The 21,141-nt window shown below is 66.2% G+C and overlaps 1 protein-coding gene across 1 annotated transcript; it reads left to right on the top strand.

Moving 5' to 3' along the window:
- Positions 1-675: 675 nt before the first annotated feature.
- Positions 676-19,640, top strand: HTRA3 (HtrA serine peptidase 3; the record flags this gene model as incomplete). The annotated part of the gene is made up of 6 exons (XM_047091286.1): positions 676-1,189; positions 11,858-11,957; positions 14,728-14,950; positions 17,426-17,620; positions 18,240-18,272; positions 19,526-19,640. Coding segments are annotated over exons 1-6 (1,180 nt in total), but the record flags the coding sequence as incomplete, so codon positions are not given.
- Positions 19,641-21,141: the final 1,501 nt, after the last annotated feature.

Raw genomic sequence — 21,141 nt, 5'->3', positions numbered from 1 at the left:
CTGAGGCACAGAGCTGCGGACGACTGCCAGGGTCACAGAGCGCTGAGGGCCGGAACCCCCAGACAGGCAGAACTGGGTCAGGCGTGTCAGTAAGAGGTCGCGCCCTCCAAGCTCTGAGGAGGGAAGTCCGGGCCTAGGGCGGTGTTTCCTGAGCGTTTGTCCCTGGTGGAGGTGGGGAGCCAGGCGGGGGTGACATCTGCTGGACCTCCAAGCTGGACTTGGGGCAAGGGGGCGGGGGACGCGCTGGGGAGGAGGGGCAGGGAGATCCGGGCTTGTCAATTTCCACGGGGAGAGGAATCCCGGGCACGGACAGGGACGCGGCTGGCACCGGGACTCTGGGAGCGCCGGAGAGAGGCCTGCGCCCTGGTGGCTCCTCCCGCCCGCGGCCCCGCCCCTCAGGCCCCCCAGCAAACCCATCGCCCGCGTTTCCGAGGCCAGGCCGGCCGGCTGGGTCTAGGCCCCGGAAGGCCAGGCCGGGCGGGGGCCGGCGGGGGCCGGGGCGGGGCTGGCCGAGGGGCCGGGCCGTCCCTTCCAGCGAGGGCGGGCCGCGCGCGCCTTTAAGTGCGGCGGGGCCCCGGGCGCGCAGCGTCGGCCCAGAAGGAGCGGGCGCCTCTCCGGTCCCCGCCCCCGCGTGCCCCAGCGGTCCCGCTGCCCGCCCGCCGGAGCCGCCGGCGCATGTGGCGGCGCGCCCTTCCCCGTCCCCTCCGCAGGCGGCCGCAGCCCGGCCCCAGCACCGCCTCGGCGCCCCCGCTGGTCCCCGGCCCGTCCCCCGCGCTGCTGCGGCCGGACGCCGGCCCGGCCGCGATGCAGGCGCGCGCGCTGCTCCTGGCCGCGCTGGCCGCGCTGGCGCTGGCCCGGGAGCCCCCGGCCGCGTCGTGCCCCGCGCGCTGCGACGTGTCCCGGTGCCCGAGTCCCCGCTGTCCGGGCGGCTACGTGCCCGACCAGTGCAACTGCTGCCTGGTGTGCGCCGCCAGCGAGGGCGAGCCGTGCGGCCGCCCCCTCGACTCGCCGTGCGGGGAGAGCCTGGAGTGCGCGCGCGGCGTGTGCCGCTGCCGCTGGGCGCACGCCGTGTGCGGCACCGACGGGCACACCTACGCCAGCGTGTGCGCGCTGCAGGCGGCCAGCCGGCGCGCGCTGCAGCTCTCCGGGACGCCCGTGCGCCAGCTGCAGAAGGGCGCCTGCCCGTCGGGTAAGCGAGGGGGGCGCGGGGTGGAAGGGGAGGCCCCTCCCGGGGAAACTGAGGCGCGGAGCTTGGAGGAGCCCGGAGGTCGGCCCAGGCTGGGCATCGTGGGCAGGCCCTTTGGAAATCATCTAGCCAGACCCCTGGTCTTCCAGGTGGGGAAACTGAGGCCCAGGGTCACAGAAGTGGTTTAAAGGGGAAAGTCGGTGCTCTCCTGACCGCCAAGGGGTCTGGTCTCATCAACACGTACCTGTCTTGCGTATCCTTTCCGCGGGTCCACGTATTCCGCTCTGCTCCGCCCCAGGGGTGTTGGGTGGAAGGCAGTCTTTCCTGGTCTTACATCTCACCCAGTCCGGATGTTCTCTTGAGCGACATCCAGCGTTCTCTTTCTTTTGAGCTGGTCTTAGAGTGCCGGTCTCCAGAGGGCTGTTGGGAATGGTGATGGAGCATGTGGGGTCTCTGCGCGGCTCGGGGCCTCCTGGGACAGGCTGCTGAGGCAGGAAATTCCTCTGTCCCTCCAAACCCCAGGACGACCTCCCCCCACCCGGAGCTGGCCCAGGGCTGCTTCTTGCCACACAGCTGGACCCTGTGCGTGGAACAAAATGCTAGAAAACCCTGCCGTCCCTTTATCTGTTTGGGGCGCCTCCTAGGAAGGCCTTGGTCCAATAGGTACTTGGGGTCGCGGTGTGCTGGGCGCTGAGCCCCAAGGTCAGGGGGATGAGTCAAGCCCTGTGTGGGCCCTCGTTTCATAGCCTCAGGGCGGGAGACGCTAACCTCGAGGACGGGCTTGTGGCCCTGGGAGCCCCGTGGGGAGCATATCACCTGCAGCGATTCAGGGATGAAAAGCATCCAAACTGAATCTCACGCCAGGGACGGATGTTCCAGGCGGCGGTAGGGAAGGGCTCTCCAGGAACAGGGAGCAGTGCGCGCACGAGCGTGTGTGTGTGTGCGTGTGTGTGTGCGTGTGTGACACCCAGGGCTGGCAGGTCGGCAGGGATGGGTGACGAGTGGCCGTAAGTGTCGTGCCAATGGCTTGGACTCCCATCTTGCAGGCCGGACTTCCCCAGTTGATGCCTGAGTCTGTCAGAAGTTCCGGGGACACCTGCGGTCAGACGCCCCCTCCCCACACACCACACACACAAAAATAATAAAACCCAGCGTTTCCCAAGAAGGTGTCAGCAGAACACGTATGACCTCCTGGCACACGGGGGTTCCGAGGAACCCAGTCCGGGAAACACTAGATAGGCCCAAGTGTGATTGTTTGGGGGAGCCAGTGAAGGGCTTGGAGGGAGGTGAGGGGGATATGGTCAGGCTTGTGTTTAGATGGTGCCCAGGAGAGTGAGGGATGAGAGCCCGGTGCCGGGCAAAGTCCCAGAGACGGGTGGTGGGTATTTAGACACTGCCCCCTCGCGGGTGGCCCATCCGCCCTGGGGCTTGGGACTGGCGGGCCCATCTCAGGCCACACCGATGCCTCTGAGACACAGGGGGCTCGGGGTGGGGCTGGAGCCTGCCCACTACGGCGTGGTTGTGTCCACGGCCCCCCCCCAACCCTGACTCCCGCGTGTGGGGGACGCTCTTAGAATAAGGCTCCAGGGCTGGGGGGCAGGGAAGGCAGGGAGGTTGGAGGCCGTCTGAGCATTTGGAAACCCTCATTTCTTGACTGATCGAGTCCACGTTTGTAAAGTACCTTCCCTGTGTGTCCAGCTGGCCCCCGGCTGGTGGCAAGGGCGCTGGGATGGGGCCGACCCTGTCCACGCCCTGCCCTGGAGACACCTGAGGGTCGGGGAGACACGTGGGAGGGTGAGAAGAGGGCAAGAGCCTGACGGCAGACAGGTGCACAGGTCGCTCGGTGCACAGGGGGCGGCTGCCAGCGTGGGGGTCACGGGCTGGGGCGCCACTGCGTGGCCTCAGGCAGCTTGCTTGCCGCCCCCCTTCCCATCTGATGACAGTGAGGCTGACCGACGGTAGCAGCGGCCGGGGAGAGCGGGGGCGGGGACTGACGGCCAAGGGGCGTGGGCACGTGCCCCTGATGGGTAATCCGCAGACCGTGTGTTAGTTCCCGTGTTACTGTCGCTGCCAGGACTCCTGCCCCCACCCCCGTCTCTGTTTCATGCGGGGAGTCAGCTTCTGTGCCGAGCCGTGGACGGTGAGCGGGAGCTCTCCCAGCAAAGGAGGGGGCGGCGGGAGGGACGCAGCACAGCAGAGGCAGAGGGCAAGGTCCCCCGGGCACGGGACCCTGTGAGCCTCGGGGTGGGGGGAGCGGGGGCCTTAAAGAGAGGGGTGGGGAGGCCGCGGGGCTGGGGTCCGTGAGCACCGTTCGCGCAGTGTGGCCCCGCCCTCACTCCTGGCCCTTGTGCCGTCTTCGTCCCCCCAGGTACAGGGACCTCAGACACCCAGGTTTCTGCCGGCTACGCGTGCAGAATCCCGTCCTTGCGGAATCCTTGCTGCGCCGGGGTCTCGGGCCAGCGCCGTCGCATCGGGCCTTGCCAGTCTGGCCCTTCAGGCACCGCAGAGGCGCTCAGTGAGGCAGGGAGAGGTCAGGGGGGTCTGAGGCCGCTTGTTCGGGCCTCGGCTCTGGCTGGCTTGGAAAGCGGCACCGTCGTGGGTCCCAGGCTTCGCTCTGCAGGCAGGGGACCGCAGGGCCCCCGGGGCTCGGCCGCCATAGAGCAGCATCCTCCCTTCCCCCGCCCTCCCAAGGGTCCAGCCAGAAGGCGCCGGGTGATGTCTACACATGAGGGCAGGTGAGGCACTGCCCAGCCCGGGCATTTCTGCACAGAATTCCCGCCCGCTGTCCCCTCGCTGGGCCCGCCCTCAGATGCACGGCGCTGATGACTCAGGGCCCGTCTCCAGCGCCCGCCTCTTCCCGGGGCTGGAGTCCTGCGTCCCTGCCGGCCGTGGTCCTCCACCGGGAAGTCTAGGCCAGGAGTGTTTGTCACCCTCCCTCGTTCCTTACCTATCAGCCACAGGCGAGTCTTCGGCCTGGAAACGTCCCCCAAGCCACCAGCGCCCTACTTGTCCCCGCACCGCTGGCCTCCCCGCTCACCTCCCTCATCCTCCCTCCCGCCACTCCTCCATGCGGCAGCCAGGATGGCCTTGGTAAATCCATTCTGCCCGTCACCGGCAGGACCCCCTCGGTAGCTCCCCGACACTGACCCGACCCCCGAGGCCCTGTGCCGTCTGGTCCCCCCACCCCACCCCGCACGGCCACCTCCTCCTCCATGCTCTAGCCTGCCCTTCTCCCCACCTCGGGGCCCTTGCACGTGCTGTGCTGCAGCCCAAGTGCCCATTGTCTCACTTTCATGTGGCCACGTCCTCATCTGTCTGGACCTAGACGACCCCCCACCCCTGAGCTGCCTTCCCCGATCACCGCACCTTGCAACCCCCTCATTAGCCTCACGAGCACACCCCGGGGCCCCTCTAGACCCTCACACCACCTCTCTGACCCGGATCATCTGCCTTATTTCCATCCCCACCCTCCTTGCATACCCCCAGCGATGGGGCCTCACCACCTTTCCGGGAGCTTTGCATTTTCCCATCTCCACGGTAGACAGAACCACTCCCTGGCATGAATACCTGTCTGTCGCCGGGATGCTAAACACAGACGTAAATGTGTTCCTTGTGTCCGTGGAGGGAGGAGGCTCCCTTTTGCACCTAGCCAGAGTCCCTGCCCCTCAAGGCCTCTCTGCCCACCCCTGCAGACGAATAGGCCTTGGTGCGTACAATTAATTCAAAACCTAGAGCCCAAGGGCGGCGTACGACGTGGCCTTTAGGAATCCGTGTTCCGTGTGCGACCCCGGTGCAGGTTCAGACGGCGTCTCTCCCTTGTTTTATTTATTAAGAGCTTTGGTTGGTGTTTGACTTTCATCCCCTTAGCAGCTTCCTGTGTGTGGAATTCTGCACTGGGGACCAGGCAGGATGACGCTCCCCGCCCCCCCCCCACCCCGCTCCCTGCACCCTGGACAGCAGGGCTGAGGCACAGCATCTGGGGGCTCCTGAGCCTGAGACCCGGGGTGCCGTGCAGCTGGCCTTCGCCGGCCAGGCTGGGCCCGGGAAGCACCCTCACCCCCTGTGCTCCCGGCATAAGCCTAGAGGCGCGGCCGGGACCCCACAGCAACCCCTGGGGTCTGCCCGCTCGGGCGTCTCCACTTGCCACACGCGCCGGCACGCAGCGGCCCCGGGGGGAGTGGCGAGACTTGGACCTCCCTGCCAAAAGCCCAGCCATGGCTCCCACTGCCTTCAAGACCCAGCACTGACTTGTGCTGCAGCCTGGCCTCCCCTTTCCTGCCGGGCCCCACCACCATTAGCAGATCGCCCACGAAATCCCCATCCTGTCTTGCGAGGGACAGGTGACTATGGGTGGAACCCAGGTGAGGGGGAAACCACCTCCAGAACCGGGGAAGGGTAGGTTAGGAAGGGCCTCCTGGAGGAGGTGGCACGTAAACGGCCATGAAGAGGTGGGCACGGAGAGCGCAGGAGCCGGGAGGGTGGCCCGTCGTCAGGAGGTGCGGCGCTCAAGGGTTATGAGTGACACGTGTGCAGAAGGGTGCAGGGGCCCAGCTTGGGGGGGCGGTGCCCTGGTGGGGAGGGCCGATGCGGCTGGAGCGAGGGTGACAGCTGAGGGCCTGAGGGTCCCCGATGGGCGTCGGGGTTGGGTTGGTGGGGGAGTGACAGGATGGCACTGGAGTCAGGGCCGCTGGAGGAGCGGGTCCGGAGAGGCAAGGTGTTAGGTGCAGATCAGGTGCTGGGGCCACTCTGGTGTAGACGGTGTCCGGGGCGGGGGCAGGGTTCCGAGAGACCGGCTGACGAACAACCGCGTCCGTGCGCAGGGGCCGTGTCGCTGGGTCTGCCTCGTCGGGCGCGCACGGCCTCGCTTCCGGACGGGCCGCGGGCCCTCTCCAGCCTGTGGTGGCCCTCCGCGCCCCGTGAGGCCGGTGGAGCGGTGGGCCCCGCCCAGATCCGAAGCCCCGTCCTCGCCTCCGGGTTCGTATCCGAGGGGACCCAGGGGAGACACGCAGCCACGTGAGGATGACCGGAGCTGCGCGGCTCAGCCGGACGAGCCCTGTGCTGGGTGAGCTGGACCCACGGTGTTCCAGGCTCCACCCGCTGGCTCCAGGCACCTGACGGGCACCCCTCGGTCGTCCGCCAGCTCACCCGCCTGCCAGGAACTCTGGGGGGGACGGGGCCCAGCCGCACTCGCGCGGCCTCCCCAGGGGCCTGGGGTTTGCACAAACCAGACAAGGAAGTGGGCGGGCGCCTGGCGGAGTGAGCGCTGTGTCCTGCCCGAGGGTCTCAGGCCTCCTCCCGGGCCTTGCTTTGAGGGAGGAAGGCCCCCAGGTTCCCCAAGGTCAAGGGGGAGACGCCAGGCTTGTGCTTCAGGCTGTCAAAGCCTTACACACACATTCTTGAGGTCTTATTTTCATGGCCCGTTAGAAGAAAGAGCTTAGCGGGGGCATCGAGCTACCCCAGCTGGGGAGGGACAGCTCTGCCCACGCCCAGATTCCCCTGATTTTCCATGTGCTGTTCCGCACGCGAGGCAGACCTCCAGCGCCTTGGGGAAGTGGCTTTTCTGTCTGATTTTGATAAGGTTGTTAAATAAGCAGGTAAGAAAGAGAGTGAAGTCGCAGGTCCCTTGTCCTCGGTGCAGCAAAGGTGTGGCCAGGATGCATGTATGTGTGCCCCACACCGAACACCAGGTCTAGAGGCAGGGGGGAGCAGGTGAACCCTTGGAGATGTGCAGTGTCCAACCTGCCCAACTGTATGCTTTCACCCTGGAGCGCGTGACGGGCAGAGCCAGAACCGCGACCCTGTTCGGTTCTCAGGGCTGAGTCCCAGCTACACCACCTGCAGGTCTCCTAAGCTCTCCGCGCCCCAGATCCCTCATCTGTGAAGTGGGGACGGCAGTGGTGTCCTTCCCGCTGGGCCACTGAGCAGTCAGGCGAGGGGTCCAAAGCGCTTGGCACAGCGTGAAGGCTAACAGCCCTGAGCGCCGGCAGACTGAGTGCCGACGGCTGGGTGTTTCTGCCATAGCCGTGAGGGTGAAGGAGAGGTAGGTAGTCGAGGAAGAGAAGGTGCCGGAAGGCAATGTCTGTGGAAGGGCTACCACATGCCCAGGGGACTTCCCAGGACCCGGCTGGGAAGCCTGAGCCCAGAGGAGCCGCTGTTGGACCCGTCAGGGCCGGGAGGGCTTCCTGTCGCGGGAGGGCCGGGGGCCGAGCACACCTTGGCTTCCGTGGCGACTGGCCTGCATACCCACCTTGAAAAAGTCCAGATAGGCCGGTGGGAGGGCCTCTCTTCCATGATGTTGGCACATTAGAGGAGCCAGGCTGGCCCCAAGGCGAGGACTGGCCAGGCCAGGCGCCCCTGGGCAGGACAGCCAGGCGCAGTGGCTGAGGACCAGCCCGGGACAGAGGAGGTACCTGGGGTCAGCGTCAAGGGACCTGGCTCTGGGCCCTGGTGGGGGGTTCTCCTGGCCTGTAAAATGGGCAGAGACACCTGCCTTGAAGAACTGCCACGAGAGTTCACCGGACCACGGGCCTGGAGCCCGTGGATGGCGGCTGTGGGGAGGGACCCACGGGGGAGGAGGCCTGCATTCCAGGGACAGGTGCCTGGGGCCTCAGGGCCACGGACAGCGGTGCTGGTGCCCCCGGGAGCCACAGTGGGATCGGAAGTCCCTGGTCCTGGCTCTGGGGGCTAATTAGACCCTGGAGGCGGCTCCTGGGGCTTCAGAGCCCGCCCCAGATGGGTGAGTGCGGCCTGCAGGTGGGGGCTGGGGGCCGTGGGGGGTCCCCTGGGACAGCGCCCCGGTCCCTGTAGAACATCCATGCACCGCCCCCCCCCCTTGCTCATTCACTCATTGTCTCACTGCTCCCTGCTCAGTGCTGTGGATTGGGGTGCCCAGGCCATGGGGACAGAAGGACATGCCTCAGGAAGGGAGGTGTTACAAGGCGCTGTGGGACCCGGAGGGGTGAGAGTGGTCACTGAGCCTGCCAAGTTGGGGCAGGCTCCCCAGAGGAGGTGTGCGGGCCTGGGCTCGAGGGACGAGGGAAGGGAGCCGGGGGCCCAGAGGGGAGAGCGACAGGTGCAGGTAGAACCTGGGCCTCGAAGGCACCGCTAAGACGTCGTCATCTGGTCTACAAGCTGTGTTCAGCATTACGGACGCATAGGCCCAGGCTTTGCGGTCATCTGCCCACGGCCCTTCCATCCCAATTCACAGCTAACCACGGCGTGACAGGTGGCGGCTTCTTCTGATGGAATCAAGGCAATGACCTCAGAGAGGGCCAGAACTGGGTCTCGGTGCCTGTTATGCGCTGGAGGGGTAACGCGTAGTCGGGCAGGCTGCACACTGCCCAACTCCAAGGGAAGCCAGTCATGCTGAGACCTTCTTTAGTAATGGTCCTGGGCTTGTGCAGTCCACAGCCTGTGTAACAACACTATCGGGCGGCCCGGCGGGATGTCTGGGCTGGTCACTTTCCCACTCTGGGCCTTGGTCTCCCCCTCTGTTGTTCCGTGGCAGTATGGCTCTCCAGAATTGGCACATAGTAAAGTCTTCTCTCGGGGTTTGCCACCGTCCCCGAGCCCTCCAGGGAGCTCGGCCACGCCAGGGTGTTGGGGTGGAGCCCTGACGCCCAGCTTCTCTCCCTGCCAACCCTTGTCCCAGTCCGTCCCATGCTGGCCGTGTCCCTTCCTCTCCCGGGAGGCCCCACTGGACACCTGGCCTCGATTGCTTTGCCGTGTCAAATTCCGCACGAACCGGACCTTCCAGAGCCCGTGGGTCACAGTTTATTTTTGAAAACAAAACACGACAACAACAACGACAAAGGCTAACGGCTGAATCTGGTGGGGACTGACTGTTGACTTCAGAACTTTGGCTGGAGGAGGGGGTGGGGGTGGGGGTTGTCAGAAGCCCAAATAAACAGCGTCTGCTTTCCAGCCGTGGGGCCCACGGTTTTCATGTGGAAAGAGGCTGTGGGAACCCAGTCCTCCCTTCCCACTGATTCATGGGGTGATTCATCTGTGTGTAGGGAGGAGGACCAGGAAACAGGCCTGCCCCGCCCCACCACCCCCTCCCCACCGCCCACCGCGGGGCTCTGCTTAAAGGGACAGGGCCCGGCGGGGCTCTAGTCATCAGCTGGCTGACCCAGGAGCCTCGGAGCTCTGGGTCAGGAAGGACTCAGGCTCTGAAGTCCCTGGGACCCGGATCGGGGCACCTCTGGGCTTTGCTGTGCCCCATCCCCCATCACGCTGTGCTGTGCCCGACTCGCCTGAACTCAGGTGCACACAGAGGCGCTCGGCCTGCGTGGCTTGAATATACCCCGCGTGAGAGGCAGGGCCGTGGGTGGGGCATTACACTGGGAACCCCAGGAGGGAGAGACTCATGCTGGCTGGAAGGAGCCTGCCGGGGGACTGCCTGGAGGAGATGGCACTGGAGTTGTGCCCGGGACAAGCTGGCGCGTCCTGCGGGGGGAAGTGGCGAACGGTCTGTGCAGGTGAGGCACAGAACGGTGGGTGATGGAGCAGAGACTGGGGGTAAATGGCCCAACAGGTTACACAGCAGGGAGAGGGTGACCCTTGACTGGGCCCTCGGGGACTGGCCGCCCCAGCAGAGCACGGCGGGCGCGAGCCTCGGCCCGGGAAACCCGGCAGACCCTGCCAAACGCCCACCCGGCGAAAGAGACAAGGGCCTGGGGTCGGGGTCCTCTGAGGTCCCCAGGGCACAGGAACTGCCCGGCCAGGAACGTCTCGTCAGAGACTGGAACCTGGACAGGGCAGCAGACTCGGTGGCTGGCTTCCTTCCCTGTGCCCGGAGGCCAGAGTATGACGTGGGCTCCCAGGGGGGTTGCCTCGAGGTGGAGAGGGCAGAGCTGGGCCCAGCCCCCCCAGCTGACTGGCGGCCTCGGTCGCAGAGCGTCAGGGAGAATTAGCGATCCCGCCTGGAGATACAGACTCCGACCGCGACGGCATGCTGGGAGCGTGGAAGGAACCCTGGCCCACAGTGGGCCCTGCCCCGGGGCCCCCGTTAATGTGAGCTCTGAGCCCTACACCCCGCCCCTCCGAGGGTTTTGCCACCCGGAAGAAGAGGGCTCCCAGGCCGTAGCCCCTGGCCGCCTGCATTTTGATGGGTGAGGGGCCTCGCGGTGGCCGGCAGGCTCTGGCCACCCCGGACAGGCAGCCTTTGATTCAGGCTGACCACGGTGGCCTGGGCCCCCCTGTCCAGCGCCCACTGCCTGGCTGAGAAGCAGACATCACAGAACCGGCGGGGGGGGGGGGGCTCCTCCCCACCTCCGACCTTGGACCCCGAGGGAAGCTCTCTCCGGTTCAGGCATAACGGACACTCGGGGCCCCTAAGGAGGAGAGCCCTCGGCCTGCGCTCAGAACCTGCCTTCTCTAACTAGAGACGCATCTCCAGGCAAGAGGACTGAGCTCAGGGAGCCACAGTTTTCCCACCTTTAAGATGAGGGCAGTGCCCCCCGCCCTGGCCGCCTCCCGGACGTGGGGAGACGAGTCGGGGTGTGGAGAGCCCTGCATTTGCCCCAGATGTTTATGCAGCACCGATGATGTCTGCACTCGCCTTACCTCCTGTCCCCCTGGGCAAAATGGAAAAATCCGGATTCTCACTCAACCCTGATGACCCCTCACCTCCCAGAACTGGACTTCACGGGCCGAGCCCTCTTTGCTCGCCAGCACCAGTCCCGGGGTGCAGGGTTAGGCTCACAAGTCACATCCGTACCCGGTTCCCACAGGTCGGGGGTGGGGGGGCACCTTCAGCCTCATTTTCAGACTAGGAGTCAAGGCCCAGAGAGGGTGAGTGATTTGCCTGAAGCCACACAGCCGGAAGTGGGGCTGCCCAGCCAAGCCCGGCCTGCGGGACTCCCAGCACTCGGCTCATTCGGGGAGCCGCTTACAAGCAGTGCTGGGCGGGCCCGGTTCCAGGTACCGCCAGTCTCTGGCTGCGACCGGAGAGAGCTCAGCACATGCCCGAGCAGGGAGACCGAAGGGGTGTGGGCCCGGTGCCACCCACATCCCTCAGGCCTGCGGTCCCGGCAGGCGGCGGCCCCCACTGCTGACAGCAGCAGAAATCTGAGCCGGCAAAGGTTCCAGGGGGTTCATGAACCGCCTGGAAAGTCGGACCGGGGTCCGGCCAAGTTGGATGGGGGGCCCTGGCGACGCAGACATCCGGAGTCCCGCGGGGCCCGGGAGGGGGCCACCCCAGGGCCAGACCGGGGCAGCTCCGAAGGGATGGCCGGGGACCTCTGCTGTCACCTTGCCCGATCACGGCACTAGCACGGGCTGGAGGACGGGCCAGAGCCGGCGGGGGAGGGGACGGTGGCCTCACACACAGGGCATTGCTCTGGGTGAGAGAAAGGGTGAGGGCCCAGGGGGCTGGCTCGGGTCTGGCTCAAGTGTCATGTCAGTATAAGTGTCCTGACATCTGTGAGCCTCCCGGCCTGCCCCGTGGTATCGCGTCCAGTGAGGAGACTCCACAGTAACCATTCTTGGGACGAGGGAGCCCCCTCCCAAATATCTGGGTGTCACTGGGCTGAGTGTCGGGCATCCCTGAGGGGCTCTGAGCCTGGGGGGGGTCCTCGCTGGAGCTTCCTCCCGGGGGCGGGGGGGTTCGGGGCACCGCTGGCGGTGTCTGGGTCTCATTAATGCGCCTGGTTGTTCCCGCCAGCGCAGGTCTCCACCAGCTGACCAGCCCGAGGTACAAGTTCAACTTCATCGCGGACGTGGTGGAGAAGATCGCGCCGGCCGTGGTCCACATAGAGCTCTTCCTGAGGTGTGCGAACGCCTCCCGGGCACCCCCCACCCCCGTTCTAGCACGGGGGCGGTCGAAGCCAAGCGCACGTGGGGCCCGGCAGACCTCCCCGACACCTCCAACTGCTGGCGCCCTTGGGGAGGGCGGCCCCTCTCTGACTCTGGTCTCCCCGCCAAGGGCGGGGGGGGGGGGGATACCGACCTGACAGCGCCAGGGCGTGCTAAGCAGGCGCACCGCGGAGTCAGCTCTGGTGGCCCTGAGACTGTCAGAGCTGCTTCTGGGAAGCTCCGGGGCCCCGACGGCTAATCGCTCAGGGCAGTCCTGAGGTCTCCCGGGACGTCCTGTACTCCCCAGAGAGAAGACGCTGACGGTGCGACGTCTCACGTTCAGGGTTCCTCTTCCTCGTCTTAACCTCGTGGCCCCTGTGTGGGAGGGGGCCTCCAGACAGCCCAGATGAGGCATGCAGGGCCAGAGCCCCGTCCCCCAGCAGCGCTGTCCCGAGGGGTGGAGGCCGGCCGGTGCCATTATGCCAACACCGAGGCGCAGAGGACCGGGTGGCCCCCGGTCCCTGGGGGTGGGCAGAATCCCCCACGCCCCGATTCCTGGCCCCAGCACGGGGCTCCCTGCTCCCTGGGCGTGGAGCTTGCCCGGGGGGAGACCTCGCTCCTGGACGTCACTGCCCCCCATCTCTGGAGGGTGAGGACAGTGCTCACCCCTGATGGTGCTCCACGTGGCAAGCCACCAAGGGCATGAGCTCACTGTCGGTATCCCTGGACACCTGCCGTGTGCTCCGAGCCCCCTCGGCTGCTTTGCCTGCATCTGTCTAAGCAGCCCTGGTGAATGCCCACCTCTTAGTGGAGACAGCCGGGCACCCACAGGAGTCACCCCAAGAGTCAAGCCCGGGGGGCCCACCCCTCAGTGCTGACTGAGACTGTACCCCGACGGACTGCTGTCCCTCAGGGCTGAGCCCCAGAAGCTAAGCTTTGATGTTCCCATTTTCTGGGTGTGGAGCAGAGGCCTGGAAACGTCTCTGAGCTCACAGAGCGGCTGAGTGCCAAGTCGGGGTTTCACCCCAGGTCTCTCAGACCCCAGAGCTGACCCCTTACTGCCCTTTCTGCAACCTCCAGACCCTGAGACATATCATTGAGGAAATTATAACCGGACACGCTAAGTGGTATGTCCCTGGCCTTGCCAGTGGCTCAGACGAGGACCGTGTATTTCCAGAAGGCTCCGGGCACCAGGCTTCGAGCCAGCCAATTGCTGACTGGAGCCCAGTCTGGCCAGGTGGCACGCCGTTGCCACATCAGCCTCCGAGGCCGATGTCCACGTGGGTGGGTGGGTGGGTGGACGAGACCGAGCGGGCAAGATCCCCGACACAGATGAGATGCTCATCAAGCTCGGGAGCCTTGGCTGTGACCCCGGCCTGGGCGGGGAGGCCCCGGGGCTGCCTCGGGCCCGCCTCGGGCCCGCCTCGGGCCCCTCCAGCAGACAAGCGCCAGACCCTAGCCGTGGGTGCAGGGGTGTGGCCAGGTGCAGCCCTCGCCCAGGGCCACACGGAGCTGGGGGGGCGGGGCAACGGCCCGTGTGAGTGGTCAGATCCCGTGGTCCCCCTGGGGCCGAGTGCCCAGGCTGCCTGCTTCAAACCCCTGCTCTGCCCTTTGCCTGCCTGACCCAGAGAAGTAGTTCAAGTCCTGGGCCTCAGTTTCCCCACCCGCAAACTGAAGGCCTCCTACCGTGTAGGGTGGTCGTGAGCATTAAATCACTCAGGGAGTCTGGCTCGGGGTGCCCGGTGGCCTTGGCTCTGGTCACCGGTCCTGCCCGCCGAGGTGGGTCTTGTGCAACCCTCACTTCCCTGAGAAAGCCCCCACCCTCAAGTTCCTTCTCTCCTGCCCCGTCCAGGCCCCTCGGGGGTCCCAGAGGCGACCCGCCCCAGAGAGGGTCCTGAGCCGCGGCCGTGGTTCCCTCTTGGCCCTGCGGGCGGCTGGGCGTGGTCACGCATCAGGGAACTCTGACTTCTGACCGTTTGCTCCTGTTCACGGAGACAGAGGCGGGGGGCCCGGCGTCTGCTTGTGTCTGAGCACGCACCCCGCCCTGCACCGTCCGCTGTCCCCTCCGCCCCCTGAGTCCCCGGAAGGATGACACCTGGTGTCATCATGGAGCAGAGCCTGCCCCCAGCGTGGGGGCATCCCATCATGGAGCAGAGCCTGCTTGTCACGCCATCTGGGGCTTCCGGGCAGGTGCGGGGCAGGGGAGGGACCGGGCGGGGTGGGAACGCGACCACCCCAGCACTGCCCCTTCCCTGCACAGTCCGATCTGCCCCTCCGCGGAGAAGTACCCCCCCTGGGGACCCCGGCACCTGCTGCGCTGTCCCCCAGCCCTGTTTGTTGAGTGGCTTCCTGCCCCCAGGCGCTTTGGACAACAGGCGTCACACCCAGCAGGGTAGATGCCCCATTTCCTAGCTGGGGAGACTGAGGCCTGCCCACGGCCAGGCAGGTAATGAGCGGGACGGCCCTGAGATGAGAGTGCCGGCCTGTCTGGCTCCAGCTCTGTGCCCGCCTGTCCTAACAGGCCTGCCAGGCGTGGGCCTCGCGTCCCTTCCCGGCAGCCTGCAAGTCAGAGGTCACCGCTCCCCCCTTGAGGCCGTGAAGAGGGCCCGGCGTTAAGTGAGCCGGCCAAGGCCGCGGCCGAAGGTGGCGGGGCTGGGCCTGAGGGCGGGGTGGGGGTGGGCTCCGCTCCCCTCCAGCAGGCCCCCGCCCGCCCTGACCCCCCCCCCCGCGCTCGCTCCCCGCAGACACCCCCTGTTTGGCCGCAATGTGCCCCTGTCCAGCGGCTCGGGCTTCATCATGTCGGAGGCCGGCCTGATCGTCACCAACGCCCACGTGGTGTCCACCTCCAATGCCGTCTCGGGCCGGCAGCAGCTCAAGGTGCAGCTGCAGAACGGAGACACGTACGAGGCCACCATCAAAGACATCGACAAGAAGTCGGACATCGCCACCATCCAGATCCACCCCAAGGTGAGTGGGCGGCGGGCGGGGCGGGGGCGACTTCCCAGGCCCCAGCGCTCGGAGTCGCCTCGGCCCGACCTCCCTGTGGGACGCTCGGAGGAACCGAGGCCCAGCCACCGGGCGGGCCAGCCTAGAACCGGGGTCTCCAGAACCCGCCCCTGCTTTCTGAGCTGCCGTGTGCGAGCAGAGCCGGGCTGCCGCCCGCCAGCCAGCGATGTGCCCCCAAGTCATTCGCGAAGGGGCGTCCTCCAAGGCCCGGGGACGCTGCCTGCGTCCCTCCCGGGTCACTCCCTGTGTCCCTCCGGGTCACTGCTGGACAGGCAGCTTCCCCCGTGGGGCTGACGGGACGCTGGCCCGGAGCTCCGGGACATACGCCCCGGTCCCTCCACATCCCGTCCCCCCAGCTGGCCAGGCGGGGCCCACAGCGGGGCCACAGCCGTCCCGCGTCACCGCCAGGGGCTGGCACTGTGCCTGCGCCCCACCGCCCTTGACAGAAGGGGCGTCGGTGTCCTGCTGCTTCCGAGGGGACACTGAGGTCAGAGAGGTTAAGTCACTGCCCAAGGTCAGGCTAAGCCGGGGCAGGGCACGTCCAGCGTTGTGGTCGTGACTCTCGGTGACGGCAGCCTGCCCCTGCCGTGAGGCCGGTGACCGGGCGGCTGTCTGCGCTGGTGAGTCTGGCTTGGCTGACTTGGAATCCGGCTTCTGCTCTTTCTGAATGAAAGTGTGTGGTTTTGGTGATAATGAATCTTTTGTGAGGAGGCTCCCTCTTGCCCGATCCAGGGAGGAGGAGAGGCTTATCCCAACGGGGGCCCTTCCCCACGGCAGTTACTGAGCCCGGGGACACCACCTCCGTTCCAAAGATGGGGAAACTGAGGCTGGGGCGGGGCACGGGGCGTGCTCAAAGACAGAGGCTGGCAAACGTCTTCGGTGAAGCTCCAGATAGTAAGCACTTCGAGGCTTTGTGGGGTCCGGGCCCTCTGGGGACGCCTCTCAACGACGCAGCCACCACAGGCCACACGAGCCCGTGGCCGTGTCCCCATAAAACGTTATTTACAGAACAGAAACAGGCAGCAGGCTGCATTTGGCCCGAGGGCCACAGGGTGCAGCCCCTGCCGAGGACCCCCACAGGGTGACGCAGAGCCAGACTGGACCGCGGGTCTGGCGGTCGCCGGGTCTCTCCTGTTCCAGGCGCCGCGGCACAATCCCGAGGGGCACACGCGGCAGCCGTCCGTGGCCCCAGGGGCGGGTGGACTTTAGTAAGGCCTGCACGACCTCCCAGCGGGAGCTGCCTCAGCCCCTGGGTCCCACGCGTGGTGGCCCCCCCAGCCTTGGGGGGGGCTGCGGCCCCGCGGCCATGCGGGCAGGTGAGCAAGGGCCGAGTGGAGCCCTGCCGGCTCGCCTCACCCCCGTTCACAGGTCCCCCCGTTTGTACTGGGAGCTGCCCTGGGACAGAAGACCTTAAGTGGCAAGGGAGGAAAGGGGAGTGACCACACACAACCGGGTGCTCAGAGGGTCCGAGGTGTGGGGTCCTTGTCCAGAGCTAGAGGGAGGCCCCCCGCGATCGGGACAGGACGGTCGCCGGCACCTTCTCATAAAGCTTTCTGTCTGCAAGTGACTGCCGTCCCCCGGGAGCCCCCAAAAGCAGTGCCCCTCCCCGGCAGTGGCCTCGGACGCAAGGGGTGTGACACCGAACCCCCAGATTCACGGAGGTGCTGGCGACGGGGCCTCGGCTGCCGTGGATTCCACGTTCGCCACTGTGCGCACTTGGGCACCTTAAGCCCGCTCAGGAGCACCCCCTCTGAGCGTGTCTCCTGCAGCTTCCGGAACACGGAGGCGACCCCAACACGGCTGGCCCTCAGAGCTGCCGGCCCGGCCGTGGACTCAGACGGACAGACGGGCTGGCTGCACGTGAAACTGGAGTGGGCAGGCGTCTCCGTGGGCAGGGGGTGATGGCAGAGCTTGGCTGAGTCACCTCGCCGCTCTGGGCCTCAGTTTCCCTGTGTGTCTACATCGGGAGATCTGGTTGAGGTGGATCAGGGATTCCAAAACTAGGGCTCCAGAGCCCTTGCAGTCCTAGGCATCAGTCTGTGTGTGATGCACTTTTGACGGCATTCGTAGCCCCTGTCAGACTTTCAGAGGGACCTGTGGCCACCGAACCACTGAGCTCGATGACCTCAGAGGCTGTGTCCAGCCGGACCCCGTGGGCCTCCTCCCTGTGTGTGACCCCTGCAGCCCACCTGGGGACCCCTGTGGTCACTGGTGCGGCTGAGGCTCTGTTCCAGGGGCTCCAGCCCGGGTCTCTCCTGCTACGGGTCAGGTGGAGGCCAGCCCGGCCTCTGTCTGAGTTGGCAGCTTGCCTCGGCCTTCACCCCCGATGGGTCTCGCCAGCCGCCCCGGCCCTCCTGGGACCGTCCCGGCCTGGACCTGGCTCCGGTCTCACCCAGGGCAGACAGCTGAGCCTCCCTCCCCGTGTCCCCCCTGCAGAAGAAGCTCCCGGCCCTGCTGCTGGGCCACTCGGCAGACCTGCGGCCCGGCGAGTTTGTGGTGGCCATCGGCAGTCCGTTTGCCCTGCAGAACACGGTGACCACGGGCATCGTCAGCACGGCCCAGCGGGACGGCAAGGAGCTGGGCCTCCGGGACTCCGACATGGACTACGTCCAGACAGACGCCATCATCAACGTGAGTCCTCGCGGGGCCTCCGGCGGGGCTCGCTCCCCGTCGCCCGGCCCGCGTGCTAGAAAGGTCCTCCTTTACGCTGAGCGGAGCCCGGACTCCCTGCGACTTCTGCACGCGGGCGCCAGGCCCGCCCTGGGAGTCGGCGGCTTCGTTCCTGACCCGGGCCAGGAACCCGGGTCACGCCCGAACCACTCACCCCGTCAGCCTCGCTTTTCTCGTCCTCAGTGTTGCCACCGAATCGGGGGGCTCACGGCGCGCTCTGCCCAGGCGCCCCACACCCACCTCTCTGGTTTGCCGTGGTTCGGGCTCTTCTGGAAATGTTAGTCTTTGTAGAGAGCCCTCGAGGCGGGTGGGGAAGAACTGTACCCCGTGAGGCGAATCTGGAGGCGTGTGGCGCGTGCAGAGGGCTCTGGCCCAGGCCAGACGGCGTCCACGTGGCCTCCGGGGCCTCAGCTTTCTCACCTGTGAAATGGGGGCAGGAGTGAGGCCTTTCGATGCTGTTGGGGGTAAAATCCGAGTACCCGTCTTCTGTGCTGGTGAACAGGGAGGGCTCGGGAGACAGAGCTTCAGGAACCCGCGAGGGGCTCAGGGCTCAGCTAACGTCTCGTTTCCTCCCTTGCAGTACGGGAACTCCGGGGGACCCCTGGTGAACCTGGTGAGTGTCCCCAAGTCCTCCACTCACATGGCAGCACGGCCCCGAGGCGGGGATGGAACCTCGAAGATGCGCCTTGAATCTTCGCACCCGGTGGCTGGGCTGGGGGCCCCGGGGGAGGGCATGACCCCACGTGCCTGTTGCCCTGCCCCCCAAGCCCCCAGGGATGCTGAGTAAGGGTGACCCAGAACAGCAGCCAGGCAGGGACCACACGCCCATCAAGGACCTGGGGCAGGGGAGACACAGGTCACGGCCGGTCACGGCTCTGGGCCCCCCATCCTTGCGTTTACGTGCGAGGGTGTGGGGGCATCCTCGTTCCGTCTCAGCCCTGTTGGGTCACCCCTGCCCCAGGTCTGCCCTGGGCCCCAGAGTCAGGCTCATTCCCATCCCAGGGGAGACTTCCAGAATCAACCCAAAGTTCAGTTCAGAAATCAGTTGGGCTCTGGGCCCTGAGAATTGTTGGATGCCCTCCCGCCCTGGGGAGCTCCTGTGGGCAAGTGTGACGTGAGGAGCGGTGAGGGGGTCTGCAGGGATGCAGGCAGGAAGGGCTTCCTGGAGGAGGGAGCATCTAATTTGCACTGTGGAGACCGAGGGTCTGGGGTTGAGAGGGACGTGCAGGGGAAAGATGGTCCGGGGAGCAGCACGGCACGAGCGGGAGGGGTCGGACGCTCAGCGGGACGAAGGCCGCAGCACTGGTGTTCGAGAAAGTCGTGCGGGTGGGCTTCAGGCTGGGGGCCAGAAAAGCCGGCGCAGGGGTGCGTGCTGGGTATGGAGAGGAGTGCCTTCCCGGGAGGGTGTCAAGAGCGAGGTGTCCGGGGCCCCGGCTGCAGCCTCGAGGGGTGCAGGGTGGGGGCGGCGGGGGAGGCCAGCTCCCGGGGCGCAGAGGGGGGCGGGTGATGCCGCAGCCACCCCGACCTCACGCCCCCCCCGGCCGCGCTTCTGGAAGGAAGGCAGAGAGGGGCGCGTACGCCTCATCAACCCCGTTGGGCTCCCGGGATGCTGCCGGGGGTGTCCTCCTCGCGGGGCGGACCGCGAGCTCCCGTACCGACACTCTCTGGCCAGGGAGAGGAGGGGTCCGGCTTGGAGGGAGAGGTGGGGGGTCCCTGGCCCGGAGGCGAACCCCGGAGCGCCTTTCCCGGACAGCTTCCGGGAGCCCCTCGGGGGCGGTGACGGCCCGGCGGCCACGGGAACCGGGCGGCGGCCACGGCGCTCGGGCTGCCCGGGTGACCGCCCCCCTCGGACGGCCCCCCGCACAGGACGGAGAGGTCATCGGCATCAACACGCTCAAGGTTGCGGCCGGCATCTCCTTCGCCATCCCCTCGGACCGCATCACACGCTTCCTCACGGAGTTCCAGGACAGGCACGCCAAAGGTACGGTGCCGCCCCGGGGGCTGCCGGGGCAGGGACGCCGGCCTTCCGAGCTGTCCCCCGGCACCCTGGGGCCCCCGCCCGCTCAGCCACGGCCTCCTTCTCTGTCCCCCCCGCCCCGTGCTTCTTGTCCGCGTGCAACCCCCACCACGCGAGACTGTCCCCTTCTGGCTGCGTCCCCCACCTGCCACCCGCCACCCGCCTCCAGCGACCTGGGCTCCCCAGGCTCCACTTCTCTGGGCGGCTGCAGACTCGTCCGTCTGTCCTCCCTCCCTCCCTTCCTCTCTTCCTTCCTTCCTTCCTTCCTTCCTTCCTCCCTTCCTCCCTTCCTCCCTTCCTTCCTTCCTTCCTCCCTTCCTTCCTTCCTTCCTTTCTTCCTTCCTTCCTTCCTCCCTCCCTTCTTTCCTTCCCTCCTTCCTTCCTTCCTCTCTCCTTCCTTCCTCTCTCTCTCTTCCTTCCTTCCTGTCTTCCTTTCTTTTCCCTCCCTCCCTCCCTCCTTTCCTTCCTTCCTTCCTTCCTTCCTTCCTTCCTCCCTTCCTCCCTTCCTTCCTTTCTTCCTTCCTTCCTCCCTCCCTCCCTCCTTTCCTTCCCTTCCTTCCTTCCTTCCTTCCTCCTTCCTTCCTCCTTCCTTCCTCTCTCCCTTCCTTTCCTTCCTTTCTTCCTTCCTTCCTCCCTCCCTTCTTTCCTTCCCTCCTTCCTTCCTTCCTTCCTCTCTCCCTTCCTTCCTCTCTTCCTTCCTTCCTGTCTTCCTTTCTTTCTCCCTCCCTCCCTCCTTCCTTCCTCCCTCCCATCCCCTTCCTCCCTTCCTCCCTCCCTCCCTCCTTTCCTTCCTCCCTCCCCTCCTCTTCCTTCCTTCCTTCCTTCCTTCCTTCCTTCCTTCCTCTCCTTCCTCCTTCCTTCCTCTCTCTCCTTCCTTCCTTCCTTTCTCTTCCTTCCTCTCCTCCCTCCCTTCTTCCTTCCCTCCTTCCTTCCTTCCCTCTCCTCTCTCCTTCCTTCCTCTCCTTTCTCCTTCCTTCCTTCCCTTTCTTTCTCCCGTCCCTCCCTCCTTCCTTCCTCCCTCCTCCCCTTCCTCCTTCCTCCTCCTCCCTTCCTTCCTTCCTTCCCTCCCTCCTTCCCTCTTTCCTCCCTTCCTTCCTCCCTTCCTTCCTTCCTCCCTTCTTTCCTCTCCTTCCTTCCTTCCTCCTTCCCTTCATTCCTTCCTTCCTTCTCCTTCCCTTTCTTCCTTCCTCTCTCTTCCCCTTCCTTCCTTCCTTCCTTCCTTCCTCCTTCCTTCCTCTCTTCTCCTTCCTTCCTTCTCCTTTCTTTCTTCCCTCCCTCCCTCCTTTCCTTCCTCCCTCCCTCCCCTTCCTCCCTTCCTCCCTCCCTCCTCTCCTTTCCTTCCTCCCTCCCTCCCTCCTTTCCTTCCTTCCTTCCTTCCTTCCTTCCTCCTTCTTCCTCCCTTCTTTCCTCTCTCCCTTCCTTCCTTCCTTTCTTCCTTCCTTCCTCCCTCCTTCTTTCCTTCTTT

Source organism: Lynx rufus, unplaced genomic scaffold, assembly GCF_022079265.1.
Source record: "Lynx rufus isolate CCGP_SWC_20201006 ecotype Redwood Valley unplaced genomic scaffold, mLynRuf1.p SCAF_3, whole genome shotgun sequence".
NCBI lineage: Eukaryota > Metazoa > Chordata > Mammalia > Carnivora > Felidae > Lynx > Lynx rufus.
Note: the sequence above shows the minus strand (reverse complement) of the source record. Positions and strands in the feature narration are given on the sequence as shown.